At 44.9% G+C, this 15,235-nt stretch overlaps 1 protein-coding gene across 1 annotated transcript in view; it reads left to right on the top strand.

Annotated features, from left to right (window-relative positions):
* Positions 1-9,914: 9,914 nt before the first annotated feature.
* LOC130873113 (inhibitor of carbonic anhydrase) overlaps positions 9,915-15,235 on the top strand; it is a 38,974-nt gene continuing 33,653 nt past the window's right edge. The window contains exons 1-2 of the mRNA XM_057767672.1: positions 9,915-10,030; positions 14,715-14,887. Of these exons, the coding sequence (XP_057623655.1) occupies positions 9,988-10,030; positions 14,715-14,887 (216 nt within the window). The 5' untranslated portion in view covers positions 9,915-9,987. The remainder of the gene's footprint in view (positions 10,031-14,714; positions 14,888-15,235) is intronic.

The raw sequence follows: 15,235 nt of genomic DNA, 5'->3' as shown, positions 1-15,235 counted from the left end.
GCAACACCTCTTCCGGAGGAAGTGGCGTCATCAAGGCCTGCGAGGGGAAGTGGAGCTGTCGGAAGGGGGCGTGCCGCGTGTTTTCTGTCCGGAGAGGTTCCGAGAGCGTGTGCTTTGTTTCCTGCGTGGCCCGGCGGGACCCCACGGTTCGGAGCGAGGCGCTGCAGGCCGGCCGACCGATGAGCAGAAGTCCAGACATGTGCAGAAATAAGGCCCCGCATGGGATCCCGCGGCAAATGGCTGCCCGGTGTAATGGGTCCCGCGGCAAATGGCTGCCCGGTGTGCCGGGCTTTGCACGAAAAACACTCCTGAAGCTGATAGCGGCAGCTCCACTTTTGAAGTGTTCAAATTAAGGCCAAGGGAAGTGAAATGACACTCTCGTTATCACGAGGCTTGTAGGTGGGGGAATTAGGTCAAGGTCTTTCTGACCCTCCTGATCAGGTGGGTTTCTCTCCTCCATAAGAATACAGTCACTCCTTACCACGGCCAAAAATTGTAACGGAAAGAAGGCAGGGTGATGATAGACACGCTAATTTATTGCTTGGTTTGTTTGATTTCTTGTTCAGACATTTTTTTTAATTTGTATATTCTAGATATCCTCTGTCAGCTGTGTAGCTGGCAACGATTTTCTACCATTCTGTGGACTTAGCCCATTAACTGTTTTTGTTTTGTTGTTTTTTGTATAAAGCCTTTTAACTTCATGTGGTCCCATTTCATTTGTCGGTTGTTGGTATTATTTCCTGAGCAACTAGGGCCCTATTCATAAAGTACTTGCCTATTTTTGTTTCAGAGTTTCAGGTTTGACATTAGGGTCTTTGATCCATTTCGAGTTGATTTTTTTTTTCAGAGTGATAGAAGGATATAGTTTTTTGTGTTTTTCTTTTTTTTTAATTCTTCTACATACTAATATCTACTTTCCCTGGCACCATTTATATAAGAAGATGTGTTTTCTATAGCAACAAGTGTGACTACTGGGATTAAAGGTGTGTGTCTCTGCTGCCTGGTCTGTAAGGCTGACCAATGTGGCTGTTTTACTCTCTGATCTTCAGGCAAGTTTTATTTATTAAACTACACATGAAGTATCACTACAGCAGCTGGCAGCTGAGAACTCACACCTTGTACTATAAACACAAGACAGAACAAACTGCAAGTAGTCAAGTCTTTTTATTCCTAAAATCCAGCCTCCAGTGATGTCCTTTGCCCAAGAATGACTGCACTGACCTGGGCTAGCAGGTCCTTCCTCAGTGATAGAGTCCTAAGTGCCAGGTGGCCATTAGATGAGAAGATAAAGAAGATAGAAAATTGTGGGTCAGGAGGTCTCTCAAGCTGTGTCTCATGCCAAGAAAGCTTATTAAAAAGCGCAGCATCTTATATACTATTTCCAGGAGAGAAACGGGGTAAAGTCAACAGGAAGCTAATCAGTGTTACCCAAGGGGAACAGGGTATCTCAAGAACATAACAAACAGGTACACAGTGGCCTTGGACTGATAACCACAGTCCCTCAGATGGGAAGAGTTGGGTTCAGGAACTGAAGCCACAGATCCCTCATAGCCCTGGCCCCAGGGCATTACTGAGTCTGCCAAGCATGTTCCTTCTCTGTACATCAGGGTCTCAGGAAAAGCCTTGGTCACTACAGCCCTCAACTGTGCACCTCTTAAACCTCCTGCATCAGCACCAGTGTTTCAGGGTTCCTATTGCTGTGATAAAACACCATAACCAAAAGTAACTCAAAGAGTAAGAGTTTTATGTAATCATACAGCTTGTAACCCATCATTCAGGAAAGTCAGGCCAAGAATTCAAGGCAGGAACCTGGAGGCAGGAATTGATGCAGAGGCCATGGAAAGGTGCTGCTTACTGGCTTACAGCTGTGGCTTGCTTGGTCTGTTTTCATACAGCACTCAGGACCACCAGCCCACAGTGAGCTAGGCCCTCCACATCAATCAAGAACATGGGCCACAAGCAAATCTAGTGATGGCATTTCCTAACTAAAGTTTCTTTTTTCCCAAAGGACTCTGATTTGTCTCAACAAGACATAAAACTAGTCATCACAACGGCCAACTGGGGACCAATTGTTCAAATGCCCAAGACCATGGGAAGCGTTTCTCATTTGGACTCCCACATGCCTCTGACACACCTCAGGGAATTTCCACCAGCCAGCAAGTGTTTCTTTGCATGAAGGTGTTCCCTGGCATGAGGAGTCTGCTGTGCTGCCTGCACAACAAAGCAGATGCCGGGAAGATGTATGACCCATGGAAAATAGCAGGCAGGATGGTGTAGAAACCCTTCATTTGTGTGCCCCTTGAATGGGACTGCTTATTCTGGTCCCTAGACTTTCCCCAGTGGAATTAAGCCTCAGTCTTAGCAGTGGTAACTGACTTATTAACACATTGTTGGATGTCTTTCCTCTTCCTGTTTCGTTCCCCCCCCCCCCCCAAAAAAAAACCACTATGGTCGGGTTGGAGAGATGGCTCAGAGGTTAAGAGCACTGACTGCTCTTCCAGAGGTTCTGAGTTGAATTCTTAGCAACCACATGGTGGCTCACAACCATCTGTAATGAGATCTGGCGCCCTTTTCTGGCACGTGTATAATAAATACATAGATAGATAAATAAAATTTAAAAACCTATGGTCTTTTACTTATCAAATTAACCATTAGAAAGATCTCATGGTGGTGTACACATTTAATTCCAGCACTTAGGAAGCAAAGGAAGGCAGATCATTTGAGTTGGAGACCAGCCTAGTCTATGGAGTGACTGTACAGGACAGCCAGGGCTATGCAGGGAAATCCTGTATCAAAAACCAAAACAAACAACAAACAAATCTTGTGTAAAAAGTGTGTTTGGAGTCTAGGGGTATACCCAGTTGGTAGCCTAGCATGTGCAAAGCCCAGATTCAATTCAAAGCATTGCATATCCTCTGTGGTGGGATACACCCACAATCCCAGCATTTGGAGGTGGAGGAAGGAGGAGCAGAAATTCAGTATCATCCTGGCCCACATAGGCAGCCTGGGCTTAGTGAGACCATATCTTTAAAAAAAAAAAAAAAGTTACTGTTTTCTTTCTTTCTTTTTTTTTTTTTTAAAGATTTTTATTTATTATGTATATAGGTTTCTTCCTTCATGTATCCTGCAGTACAAAAGAGGACACCAGATCTTATTACAGATGGTTGTGAGCCACCATGTGGTTGCTGGGAATTGAACTCAGGACCTCTGTAAGAGCAGCCAGTGCTCTATTCCTCTGAGCCATCTCTCCAGCCACCTCTTTTTTTTTTTTTTTTAACATGTAGAGTGAACTAAAACTATTTTCTTTTATGTTACTATTCCCAGAGAAATGTGAAAAAGGAAAAGACTGTCCTAGAAAGCGGTAACCAAGGAAATAAATGCAGTTAGCCTGGTAAACTTGGGGTTATTTGCAGGATAACAGTCAACTCATAGGCAGTTGTACCACTGAAAGACCCACCCCCACCATTGTGATGACTGTCCAACTTGCAAGCAACTACAAAGAGTCTCTTCCTTCCTAGCAGTTGCTGGCTGCTTATTTTATCATGTGGAGGCTCCTTGTGAGTCGTCTACATTTTCTGAGTCTCCTAAGTTTTATGAACATCCTGTGTCTTACATGATGACTGTTTCAATGCAGAGGAAATCACTGCACAGCAGCCTTCATTACATAACATTGTACTGGGCTGGAAAGAGGTTGTCAGTCAGGGATTCCATTTCTAAGGAGTGCAGATGCGGCTGGAAAAGGGGACGGAGAACTCACTCCTAAGTGAGCTAGCAGGGGCTTTGGATGGTAATAAGCAATGAGTCCACTTTACATCCCAGTCGGTGGTCTCAACCTTCCTAATGCTGCGACCCTTTAATACAGTTCCTCATGCTGTGATGATCCCCCAACCATAACAGTATTTCCGTTGCTACTTCATAACTGTAATTTTGCTACTGTTATGAATCATATGTAAATATCTAATACGCAGACATGTCTGCTATGTGATCCCTGTGAAAGGATTGCTTGACCCCCAAAGGGGTCACAACATACAGGTTGAAAACCAATGATCTGAGTGAATGCCGTATGACTGAATTATGGCCAATAGAACATGTATAGGAATCGTGTATATCATTTCCAGCTCCGTGAAAACCTCTTGCACCGTCTCCCACATTTTCCTTACTCTAGATAACACACTGATACATGTTAAAATGGAAGAGCTGGGACTAGTGAGGTGGCTCAATAGATAAGGGCAAGTTGTCACCAAGCTTGATAATCTGAGTTCAATCCCCAGACCCATATGTTGGAGGGAGAGAACCAACTCTTACAAATTGGCTACATTCACACACACACACACACACACACACACACATTATTTTTTTAATGTCATACTTCTGGGTGTAGATCTCTGAGTGACTGAAAGGATACCACCCCCATGAATCACCACCATAGCTGCCAGCTGATCTATATGCAGTAAAAAGTCAATTGCTCCATTAAACCACTGAGGCTAAGGCAAGTCTTATGGCAGCTGGTGCCAACATAACCTATTCTGAATTAGTTACTGTTAGCTCTTAGGGAATCCATGTGTTCAAAAATGACAGTCTTGGTTTAAATCAAACTGAACGCTAGATTTGTGGAGATTGGATAAAAGCCAGTATTCCTCGGGAATTTGTGAAACAGGTTTCCTTTAGGCTTAGAGTTAGGGTTAGGGTGTAAAACTATTCCTGCGACAAATACCCAAGCCCAGGTGCAAATACATGAACTGTGGAAGCAGGTGCCTACTTTGATATACTACTCGTTGAACCTTGGACAAATCACTTAACCGCTCTGCTTCCCTTTCCTCCTGGATGCAAAAAAGAAATGTCAAATACTTCTTAGGAGCTTATCACAAATTAGCATTAAGAAAACACTTAGCATAGTGTCTGGTACACAGAAACAACACATGCCCGAAGATCAAAAATTTTCAAAACTGTTTCTTCTTTTAACCTTTCAGATTTTGGTTTGGTTTGGTTTGGTGCTTTTTGGAGAGTCTCATGTAGCCAAGGTTGGCCTCAAACTTATTGTGTAGCTAAGGCTGCCTTTGGACTCCTGATTCTCAGCTGGGCAGTGGTGGTGCACTCCTTTAATCCCAGCGCTCGGGAGGCAGAGGCAAGCAGATCTCTGTGAGTTCATAGGCCAGCCTGGTCTACAGAATAAGTTCCAGACAGGCTCCAAAGCTACAGAGAAACCCTGTCTCAAAAAAAAAAAAAAAAACCTCCTGATTCTCTTGCCTCCCAAGCACTGCAATTACAGACTCAAGCCATGCTGTCCAGCTTTTCTAACCTTCCATCTGGTGACTGACAGCCTGTGCCCATGACTTTAGCCCTTTGGATGTCCTTTCTTTACTACATGAGCTTGTCCCTGGACATGAGACATTTTCAGAGCACGTTCCATTCAGACCAGTAGATACTTTGACCCTTATGGATTTGGGGTGTATTAGCTTTAGGTGGATCATTAACTCTAGGAGGAATGGTCACCCCTGGACCCAAGTGTTTTTTGCTTACAGGCCTGCAGAAGAGATTGCTCAATCTACTTTCTGGACATTTCTGTGCATTTATTCACCTGTTTGATAAATGCTTGAGTCCTATATCAGATATCATTACCAGGCACCGTAACCTAACCTAGGATTAGAATGGTGAAGGTTTCTTCTTCAAATGTTCATGGTTAAATTGGGAGAACAGAAAGTTCCAAGCTAGACTGAGTGTATAGCAAGACCCTGTCACCTGACCAAAAAAAGAAAGAAAACTAGAGAAAGGATAAAATCCAAAGGTAGTCAATAAAGCAAAAATCAATGAAATAACATGAGTGTACAATACAGAAAAATCAACAAAGCCAGAGGTTTGTATGGGGGGCTGTTGTTTATATGTATGTGTGTGCCTGTTTGAGTCGTACACTGTGTGAGTGTAGGAGCTTTGTCTGTCTTGGAACTCTGTAGACCAGGCTGACCTTGAACTCAGAAACGTGCCTCCCCCTGCTGGGATTAAAAGTGTGCACCACTACGCCCAGCTAAAGAGAATTTTGTGTTTTTAAATCCCCGTTTCTAACTTCCCATGGGGGTGCTGGGAATCAAACTTGAGTCCTCTGGAAGAACAGCCAGTGTTTGTAACCTCTGATCCACCTCTCCAGCCCCTCTCTTTGGGTTTTGAAATCGGATGCCAGGAATCTGAACTCAAGTCCTCATGCATGCACAGTAAGCACTCAGCTGACTGAGCCATCTTTCAATCCTAGATTAATTTCTTTTTTTTTTTAAATATTTATTTATTATGTATACAATATTCTTTCTGCGTGTATGCCTGAAGGCCAGAAGAGGGCACCAGATCTCATTACAGATGGTTGTGAGCCACCATGTGGTTGCTGGGAATTGAACTCAGGACCTTTGGAAGAGCAGGCAATGCTCTTAACCGCTAAGCCATCTCTCCAGCCCCTAGATAAATTTCTTAAAAGATATATTTGGCTGAAGTGATGGCTTAGCAGTAAGGACACTGGTCGTTCCTCCCAAGGACTCAGGCTTGATTCCTAGCGCTCAAAGTGGCTAGCATCCATTAGTAACTCCAGGATCCTGTGTGGTACGCATGTGGTGCATAGACATTCAGACAGCCAAAACACTCAAACACAATAAATAAAAGACAATACTTCCCTACGCTCATATTTTAAAAAATTAGAAAAAGATGACTATTTCTATAGCTATAAAAATCAATCTGGGTGTGGCGATGCACATCTCTAATCTCAGCCGCTGGGAATCTTGAAGCAGGAGGATCATGAATGCGAGGCTAGTTTGGGTTTCATAGTGCGATCATGTCTCAGAACAGAAGTGAAGGACTGACCAATTATTCTTTGGTGCAGCTCTTGCCTAGCACGTCTAAAGCCCTGTGTTTAATCCAGGGTACCCCAGAGAGAGGAGGGGAGGGGAGGGGAGGGGACAGAGCTTAGTGTGTCATTGAAAACAAACAAAGCTCTAAACTCAGGGGACATCATCGCTGATGCCTTATGCACATTTAAGGAAAAGGGAATTGCTATTCTTATGTAACCTTTTCCAGAGAAGCAGAGGTAACATTTTTCAGTTCAGAAGTCCTTGCAATGTTAAAGCACAAGACACACAGATATGAGAATGAAGAGGAACTGCAAGATTCTCTCTCTTTCTCTTTAAAAAAGGTGTTTCGTTTTGGTTACGTGTATGTCTGTGTGTGGGTTTGTGTGCACAAGTGCAGGTCTGGGCACATACCCTGCAGTCCGTGGGGGCTATCAGATCCCCTGGAGCTGGCAGTTGTGAGCGACCTCATATGGGTGCTGGGAACCAATCTCTGGTTCTCTGGGAGATCCTGAGACATCTCCCCGGCCTCCAGAATGATTGTTCTCAGGAAATAGACGCAGAAGGAAACCCTAAAGAAAATTTACTAACTCAATGCATAGATAATAATGCACATAATGACCAAAGGAAGTTTATTGCAGAAATATAATAATGACTTCATGCTTAAAAATCTGCAGAGAGATCAGTGATTAAGAGCACTTGTTGCTCCTGCAGAGGGCCCAACTTCTGTTCCTAGTACCCACATGGTAGCTCACAACCAGTTATGACTCCAGTTCCAAGGGATCTGACACCCTGGTCTGATTTTCACAGGCACTGGGCACACATGTCAGCAAAGCATTCATAACACATAAAATAAAACAAATCTAAAATTCAGTTACCAGGTTAGAGATGTAGTTCAGTGGTGGAATGCTTACCTAGCAAATATGAGGTCCTGGATTCAATCTCCATTATAAAACAAACAAAAAACCAATTAGAAGTCAGATGTGGCTAAATATCCCTATATTTCCAGCCCTTGGGATGTTTATAGCAGGACCCAGCCTGCCTCAAAAACAAAGAACAAAACTAACATAACATTCTGCCAGATTAGTTTCCCACACTCAGAAAAGGCAGGGAAATCAGATCATTAGTTCAGTAAGAACAGAAAAAAACCAATCCCAGTCCTGTTTTTAAGCATGCAGGCAACTCATAAAGGAAGGGAAAGCCTCAGAATTGCTAATAACACCTAAAAACAGAACGGCACTAGACATTTTCCTGTAATAACCATTTTGGGTGCTTTTTGGCATGGCACTAAGGGTTTCCAGGATCTGTTCAACTAGGACTTTATCCACCTTCAGATCCAACAATTGTTCTCCTGACAACGTGCTCTGAAGAAATGCTTGCCTATTTGCACCAAAAGGCTTGTACCAGACTATTCCAGAACTCCTAATGATTCCCCACCCCGTGCCTTGGGCGAGGGTGGGAAATGACAAAAATCAGAAAAGAAAAAAAAAAAAACAGGCATTATTCAATAAAAGATATAAGAATGTATATCTTAAAAGCACTGAGAAGAAACTTAGATTTAACAAAATAACTCTGCAAAATCACTGGGTTCAAACTCGATGTGCAAAGACTGTGAAGTTTTCTCATGAGTCGTTTATTTATTTTTTAAAAATTTCTTTCACTTTTAATTATTTGCATATGCACACGAGTGTGAGCACCCACGGAGGCCAGAGGTGTTGGATTCCGCCTGTTGCTGGAGCTGCAGGTGGTTGGGCTCTCTGACATGGATGCTGGAACTGAAAACCCTGATCCTCTGGAAACGCTGAGTTCTTAACCACTGAGTTATCTCTTCAGCCCTGTTTGCTTGTTTTTTGAGACAAGGCCTCTAGCCTAGTCTGGCCTCCAATATGATTTATAGCTAAATCCTTGGTCTCCTAACCCCACTGCCTCCACCTTACAAAGACTGGGATTTCAGGCAGGCGCTTTCACACCAGGTTTTTTGTTTTGTTTTGTTTTCAGATCCTAGCAGCACATATAAAATGAAATTAAAATTTTGTTTCTGGCGGCACTATCTGTAAGAATTGAAACCCGGTACTACAACTATCAGGGTGAGAGATGGAGTATTCTCCAATCACACAATATGGAACAATATGCCACTCAGAGAACTGGTGGACAGCTAGCTACACACCTCTGCGTAGGTGAATCACACCAGTTTAACCTTGAGTGAAAGAAGCCAGACTTTGCATTGTGTGATTTCAGTTCTACAGAGTTCAGAAATGGGCAGACTTTAGTTTCTGTTACAAGTCCAGGTAGGAGATGCTCCGCAGGGAGTCGAACTCCTAATGTGGGGCTGGTTCTGCGGAAGGCTGCTCAGTAATAAATAATTCCTCTGTGCTTGCAGGATTCCTTGTAGACCTACTATATTTTAATTAGAATATTTTTTGTTTGTTTGTTTGTTTTTTCTGGTGTTTTGAGACAGGGTTTTTCTGTGAAACAGCTCTGGCTGTCCTGGAACTCGTTCTGTATTCCAGGCTAGCCTTGAACTCACAGAGATAGACCAGCCTCTGCCTCCAGAGTGCTGGGATAAAAGGCATATGCCACTACTGCCCAGCTAATTGGAAGTTCTTAAAGTTTTATTTAAAATTATCAGATTTTTCCTAGGCAGAGATCATAGCCTTGCGGACAGGGATGCTTCTGTGAAGGCAAGAAACACTGTGAGGGTCGGAGTTGTGCCTGACCCAGGCCTCAACCAACTGGGACAACACTACCTGCGTGTGGTGGGACAGTGGGCAGAGGGGGGCTACGGACTGCGGACTGTGTCACAGATAGGACAGCGCCACTGGCGCTGCGTGGCAAGACAGCAGGAGGACCACTGCTTGATCAACCCAGAGTCCTTAGGGAGAAGTGAGAATCCCCGAAAGAAAGTTGTGTTAAGGTCGCATACATGGGCACACCAACTTTCCCTGAGAACCACTGTTTTCACCCAGGGACCCAGGCTAGCGGTCCCCAGCAGCCTGGGTTTCTGCTTGGCCAGATAAGGAAGGGATGGAGGGTGTGGCGGTGGCGATCAGCCCGGACTGGGACTGAAGAACCTTTCCCAGTAGGCAGATTCGTCAGTCAACCTTCTGCCTTCTGGGGAAAGCGCACCTAGGCTGGGGAAAGCGCAACCAAGACACAGCGGAGAATGAGGTTGGTTGTCTGCGCCCTCCTATGCGCAGGGACCCTAGGTGAGTGTGCTGAGAGCCAGGCGGGGTGCCGGCTCTCTCCCGGGTTCTATGGGGGAGGGGACCAGGTGTCGCTAGCTGGCCAGCCACCTCGGGGACCCTGTACTGTGGCCGGACAGACTATGATCCCAGGGAAGAGCAATCACTCGGGATTGGAATGCACCTACCACGTACTGCTGTGTAACCCCCGGGGCTGCCCTTTGCCCTCTCTAAGCTGATTTCGTTGTGTAAAACTCCGGTTTACTGCTTCAACGGCAAAAGGCACCAATACAATGACTCATCACATAAGATCCCCAAAACCCAATGGTTGGAGGGAACCAACTCCTGAAAACTGTCCTCTGACCTCCACACATGGCATCCACAGATACTTTTTTTTTTTTTTTTTTGGTTTTTTTCGAGACAGGGTCACAGATACTTTTTAAATGTTGTGTTTACCACCCCCCTCCCGAAAAATAGTTGCTGGAAGAATGAGGTAATATGCCGGGGAGGCCCTTTCTTGGGTCGGGAGAGTGAGCTCCTTCCTCCAGAGAACGACTCGTGTGCGGAGAAGAGCCCTCCCTGGCTCAACCATGATTGGATCTTCCGCCCCTTAGCTTTGCCTGGTCTGAGGCTGTGATAAATGAAATCTAGGGTAGACATCTTACTTGAGGTGGAGGGTAAACAGCCAAGCATGGAGAAGAGGCAGCAGCAATGGTAGGGACTGTGTGCCTACCTGCAGCACCGAGGGAGTCAGTCTCTCCCAGAATGCAGCTGTCCAGTCTCTTTCGGAATTCTCCTAAACAGGATTTGTGTTCATTGTTCTTCCTGCTTCATCTCCTGGCAATGTTGGCACTGACCAAAAGAGCTCATTTTCCCAAAAGGCTTTGTGTTACGTATGAGAGGCTAGAGATGTCCCTCCAGATCCCATTCCCTCATGACCTGTCTCCAGGCCACCAGCTCAGGGGCTGCAGTCTGTGTTCCTCAAAATGCAGTGTTCCAGTCCAACAAGTGACAAAAAGCAACCAAAACAGCTTACCCAGGGGACAGGTGACAGAAAGGACACACATCCTAAGCCTTGCCCAAGAACTTTATCTGTTCACTGAGTGAGCAGAAGGCCACCAGCTACCTTTCCCTTCAGTCGGAAAGAGTCACAGAGTGCTCAGACTGCCTCTTTTTGCTTTTGTCAGGTGGCCAGTGGTGGAACGCTGTTCACAGTACACCTGTCTGTGTTAGCAGACTCCACCCACCCTTAGCTTGTTTGTATACAATCTCTTAAACACATTTCTATTTGTCAAGCCAGAGAAGTGATGGGCCAGTAGTGCACAGGCTGCGAATGAGTTTACCAAACACAGAAGAAAGGAGAAGTAGAGTTTATTAGCTATACCGTGGTACAGCCAGCGTGGGCAAGACGATAGAAACTGTCTGCACAGAGGTAGTCTAAGAAGCTGTGTGTGTGTGTGTGTGTGCTTCTATGTAGGCAGTCAGGCAGCATTTCAATGTGACAGGGTCCTGGAATAATGGCAGTTTATGGATTATCAAGCGTACAGCCAGCGTGGGCAAGACGATAGAAACTGTCTGCACAGAGGTAGTCTAAGAAGCTGTGTGTGTGTGTGTGTGTGTGCTTCTATGTAGGCAGTCAGGCAGCATTTCAATGTGACAGGGTCCTGGAATAATGGCAGTTAATGGATTATCAAGCAACAGCTTGACCTTGAGGTTATGATGATCTTGCTGTGATTTAGACGTGACTTAGCACAACTCCCAGTCCTAAAGTGTCTGTCTACCTAGCCCATTGTGCCCCAAGAGGAAGGAGAGAGAGACAGCATATATGGGTGTCACAGACTTTACTAACTCACCACATAAGCGGTTACTGACGATCAGGGCTGCAGGACGAGGACTCAGGAGCCTCGTTTCTCCTGGCAGTCCTGAGCAGGGGCAGAGCGGGGGTATAAGCACAAAACCCACAACACATTTGCTGCCAAGTTACATGTTACAATTTTCACCAATCAGGATTTAGAGAATAGGAGCTTCCTTGAGAGCTCCATCACTGTCAACCGACATCCAATGCAAATCTTTCAGTCCAACCAATCAGATTCGTTTGTTCCTTCTGGGGTCAGGAGCAGCCGTAATGTTTCTAGAGAGCTAAAGATGCATAAAGGGCTGCTTCTATGGTTTAGGGAGAAGGGTGGTCAGCTATTGGAAGGTTTCCAGCTCCCCTAGGGCTTGGGAACCTGAACTCTATTTCACCCTGCAGGAAAAATGGAGTCTGGTCAATATGGCAGTACTTAGGCCAAGGTGCTTTTGCCAGCTCCCTTCAGGGGCATCTATCATTTTAAACTAGTCTTCGTCAATGACAATAGTTCTGTTCAAAGGCAATAGTGGCCTTGCTCTGAGCCTACCCTGCTTTGAGACCAAAGCAGCCTTGTTCCCAGAATTCAGTTCCGTCTTCCCCACCTACCTAAGTTCTGCCCTATCAGCAGGCCACGGTAGTTTCTTTATTCATTAATGGTGTTCAAGCATACAGAGGGAAATCCCACATCATGAGTGTGTGTGTGTGATTTATGTGTGTTGTGTGTGTGTGTTTGTCATTATGTGCACCAGTTGTGTGCAGTGCCCCTGGGGGCCAGAAGAGAGCATCAGATCCTTTAGAATTGGAGACACAGTCAGATGCCTGGTATGGATGCTGGGAACCCAACACTAGCTCTGAAAGAGGAACAAGTTCCTTTAACTACTGAGCCATCTTTCCAGTTCCATCAGCTAGCTCTCTAATACAACCGGTGTCCATCTGCCTAGGGATGGTGCCGCCCACTGTGGACTGAACCCTCCCATATCTGTCATGAATCAAGACAATCTCTCACAGACTTGCCCCAATCTGATCTCAGCAATTCTTCAACTTGAGATCTCTCTTCCCAAATTGTATCAGGTTGGCAATGAAAAACTAACCAGTACTATTTTCATCACTTCAGAAGAGAACTTGGTCCCTATCGAGTGAACAGCAATGGTTTCTTTCTCCCCTCAGCACATGGGAATGAGCAATTTGCTTTCTTTAGAAAAGAATTATCTTTTTGAGACAGGATCTCATGCAGTCCAGGCTGACCTCACTATGTAGCTGAAAATGACTTTCAACTGCTGAGCTTTCTGCCTCCACCCGAAGAGCTTGTATTGTACACATGCAGCACTATGTCTAGTTCATGTGGTGCTGGAGATCAAACACAAGGCTTCTTGCATGCTGTGCAAGCATTCTACCAACTTAGCTACACCCTGGCTTTGTTTTTAGTTTAGTTTTTTAAAAGAGATGTATTTACTTTATATGTGTGTCTGTGTCTCTGTGTGTGTTTCTTTCATGTACATCTGTGGACCGTGTGTGTACCTGGAGCCTTAGGGAGGTCAGAAGAAGGTATCAGATCACCTGGAGCTAGAGTGCCTTAGGGTTTCTGTTGCTGTGAAGAGACACCATGACCATAGCAACTCCTATAATGGAAAATACTTAATTGTGAAGTCTCACTTGCAGTTCAGAGGTTAGTCCGTTATCGTCATGGCAGAAAGCAAGACAGCATGCAGGAAGACATGATACTAGAGAAGGAACTGAGAGTTCTTACGTCTTGACCAGCAGGCAACAGGAAGTGGTCTGAGACACTGGATGTGGCTTAAACATATATGGGACCTTAAAATCCACCTCCACAGCGACATGCTTCCTCCACAAGGTCACACCTACTCCAGCAAAGACATATCTTTTAATAGCAGCACTCCCCATGAGCTTATGGGGGCCAATTACATTCAAAATACCACAAGCAGTTACAAACAGTTGTGAGCCACCATGTGGGTGCTGGGAACCAACCCTGGGTCCTCTGCAAGAGCAACCAGTGTTCTAACCTCTGAGCCCTCTCTCCAGCCCCTTAGTTTTTTGTTTGTTTGATTATATTGAGATAGAGTGCTTCAGCCTCTAGGGAACTGGAATTACAGGCACGTTTTGTTTAGATATTCTCCGCAGATGTAATCACATTGCCAGGAGCCCTTTTGCTTGGTTCTTTTACTTGCTGTTTTTGAGACTTATTCAGGCTTTAGAACATAACAGCACCCATCCACTCTTCCTCTGATGCACACTTGGTCTTTCTGTTTAGTTATTGAAAATAATAGTGTTGCCTTGAGTATTTGTGTCCTTATTTTTTTTAGTCCCCATTGTCAAATTTTGAATATCTGTTTAGGAGTGAACTTTCTGTGTCATATTGCTAATCCTGTGGTTATATTTTTTGAAGATTTTAACTTTTTTTTCTTTTTAAATATAAAGGAAAGGAGAGAGAGAAAAAAAAATGGGTCCTGAGAATTCCCATGAGGAAAGTAGCCAATTTAGTTTGTAGATGGCATTCAATTGGTTCTATTTTTTTAAGCATTAAAGCATTTATTTTTGATTGCACACACACACAGAGACACATACACACTCACACACGTTATGTGAGTTGTACATGTGAGTGCAGTGCCCACAACAGAGGCCAGAAGAGGGTGCCAGATCCCCTAGGGTTGGAGCTACAGGAGATTATAAGCTGTCTGACTCAGGTCTGGGAACTGAACTCAAGCTCTCTGGAAGGACAAAAGTACTGCACCATCTCTCTGAGCCGTGGATCCAGCCCCCTTGGCCAGTCAGCTCCTCATCTTGTGTTCGATCCCTTCTGCCAGCAGAGGAAGGTGAGAGCCATGACTCTACTCTCCCTAGGGCTGTGTCTGGCTGTTCCGGAGAGGACTGTAAGATGGTGTGTTGTGTCAGACCGTGAGGCCACCAAGTGCTCCAGTTTCAGTGACAATATGAAGAAAGCCCTTCCTGCAGATGGCCCATCTGTCAGCTGTGTGATGAAAACCTCATACCCCGAGTGCATCAAGGACATCTCGGTAAGTCGCTGCTGTCAGCAGAAGAAAGTTTGTGCCTTTTCTTTTTCCACACTTTTTATTGCGGGGGAGACGACAGCTGATCAGCACTCACCCGGAGCAAGAGTCCTAAACTTAATCGAGCAGCTAATATGGGCTTCAAGTTTAGCAATATATCTGCAATATACCAAAACCTAACACATCAAGAGAATGTATAGAAACTCAAAAATAAATAAGAAAATTTCTCAATACAGAGCAGGCTGGCCCAGAATTCATAGAGTTCCTGTTCCTGACTCTGGAGTGCTGGAACTAAGATGTGGATCACCATAGCTGGTGGGGTTTGCATTTTTAAGTGCAAAAAGCTGGTTTTTT

The sequence above is a fragment of the Chionomys nivalis genome, chromosome 4, assembly GCF_950005125.1.
Source record: "Chionomys nivalis chromosome 4, mChiNiv1.1, whole genome shotgun sequence".
In the NCBI taxonomy this organism is placed as follows: domain Eukaryota; kingdom Metazoa; phylum Chordata; class Mammalia; order Rodentia; family Cricetidae; genus Chionomys; species Chionomys nivalis.
This window is presented reverse-complemented; position numbering and strand designations above follow the sequence as displayed.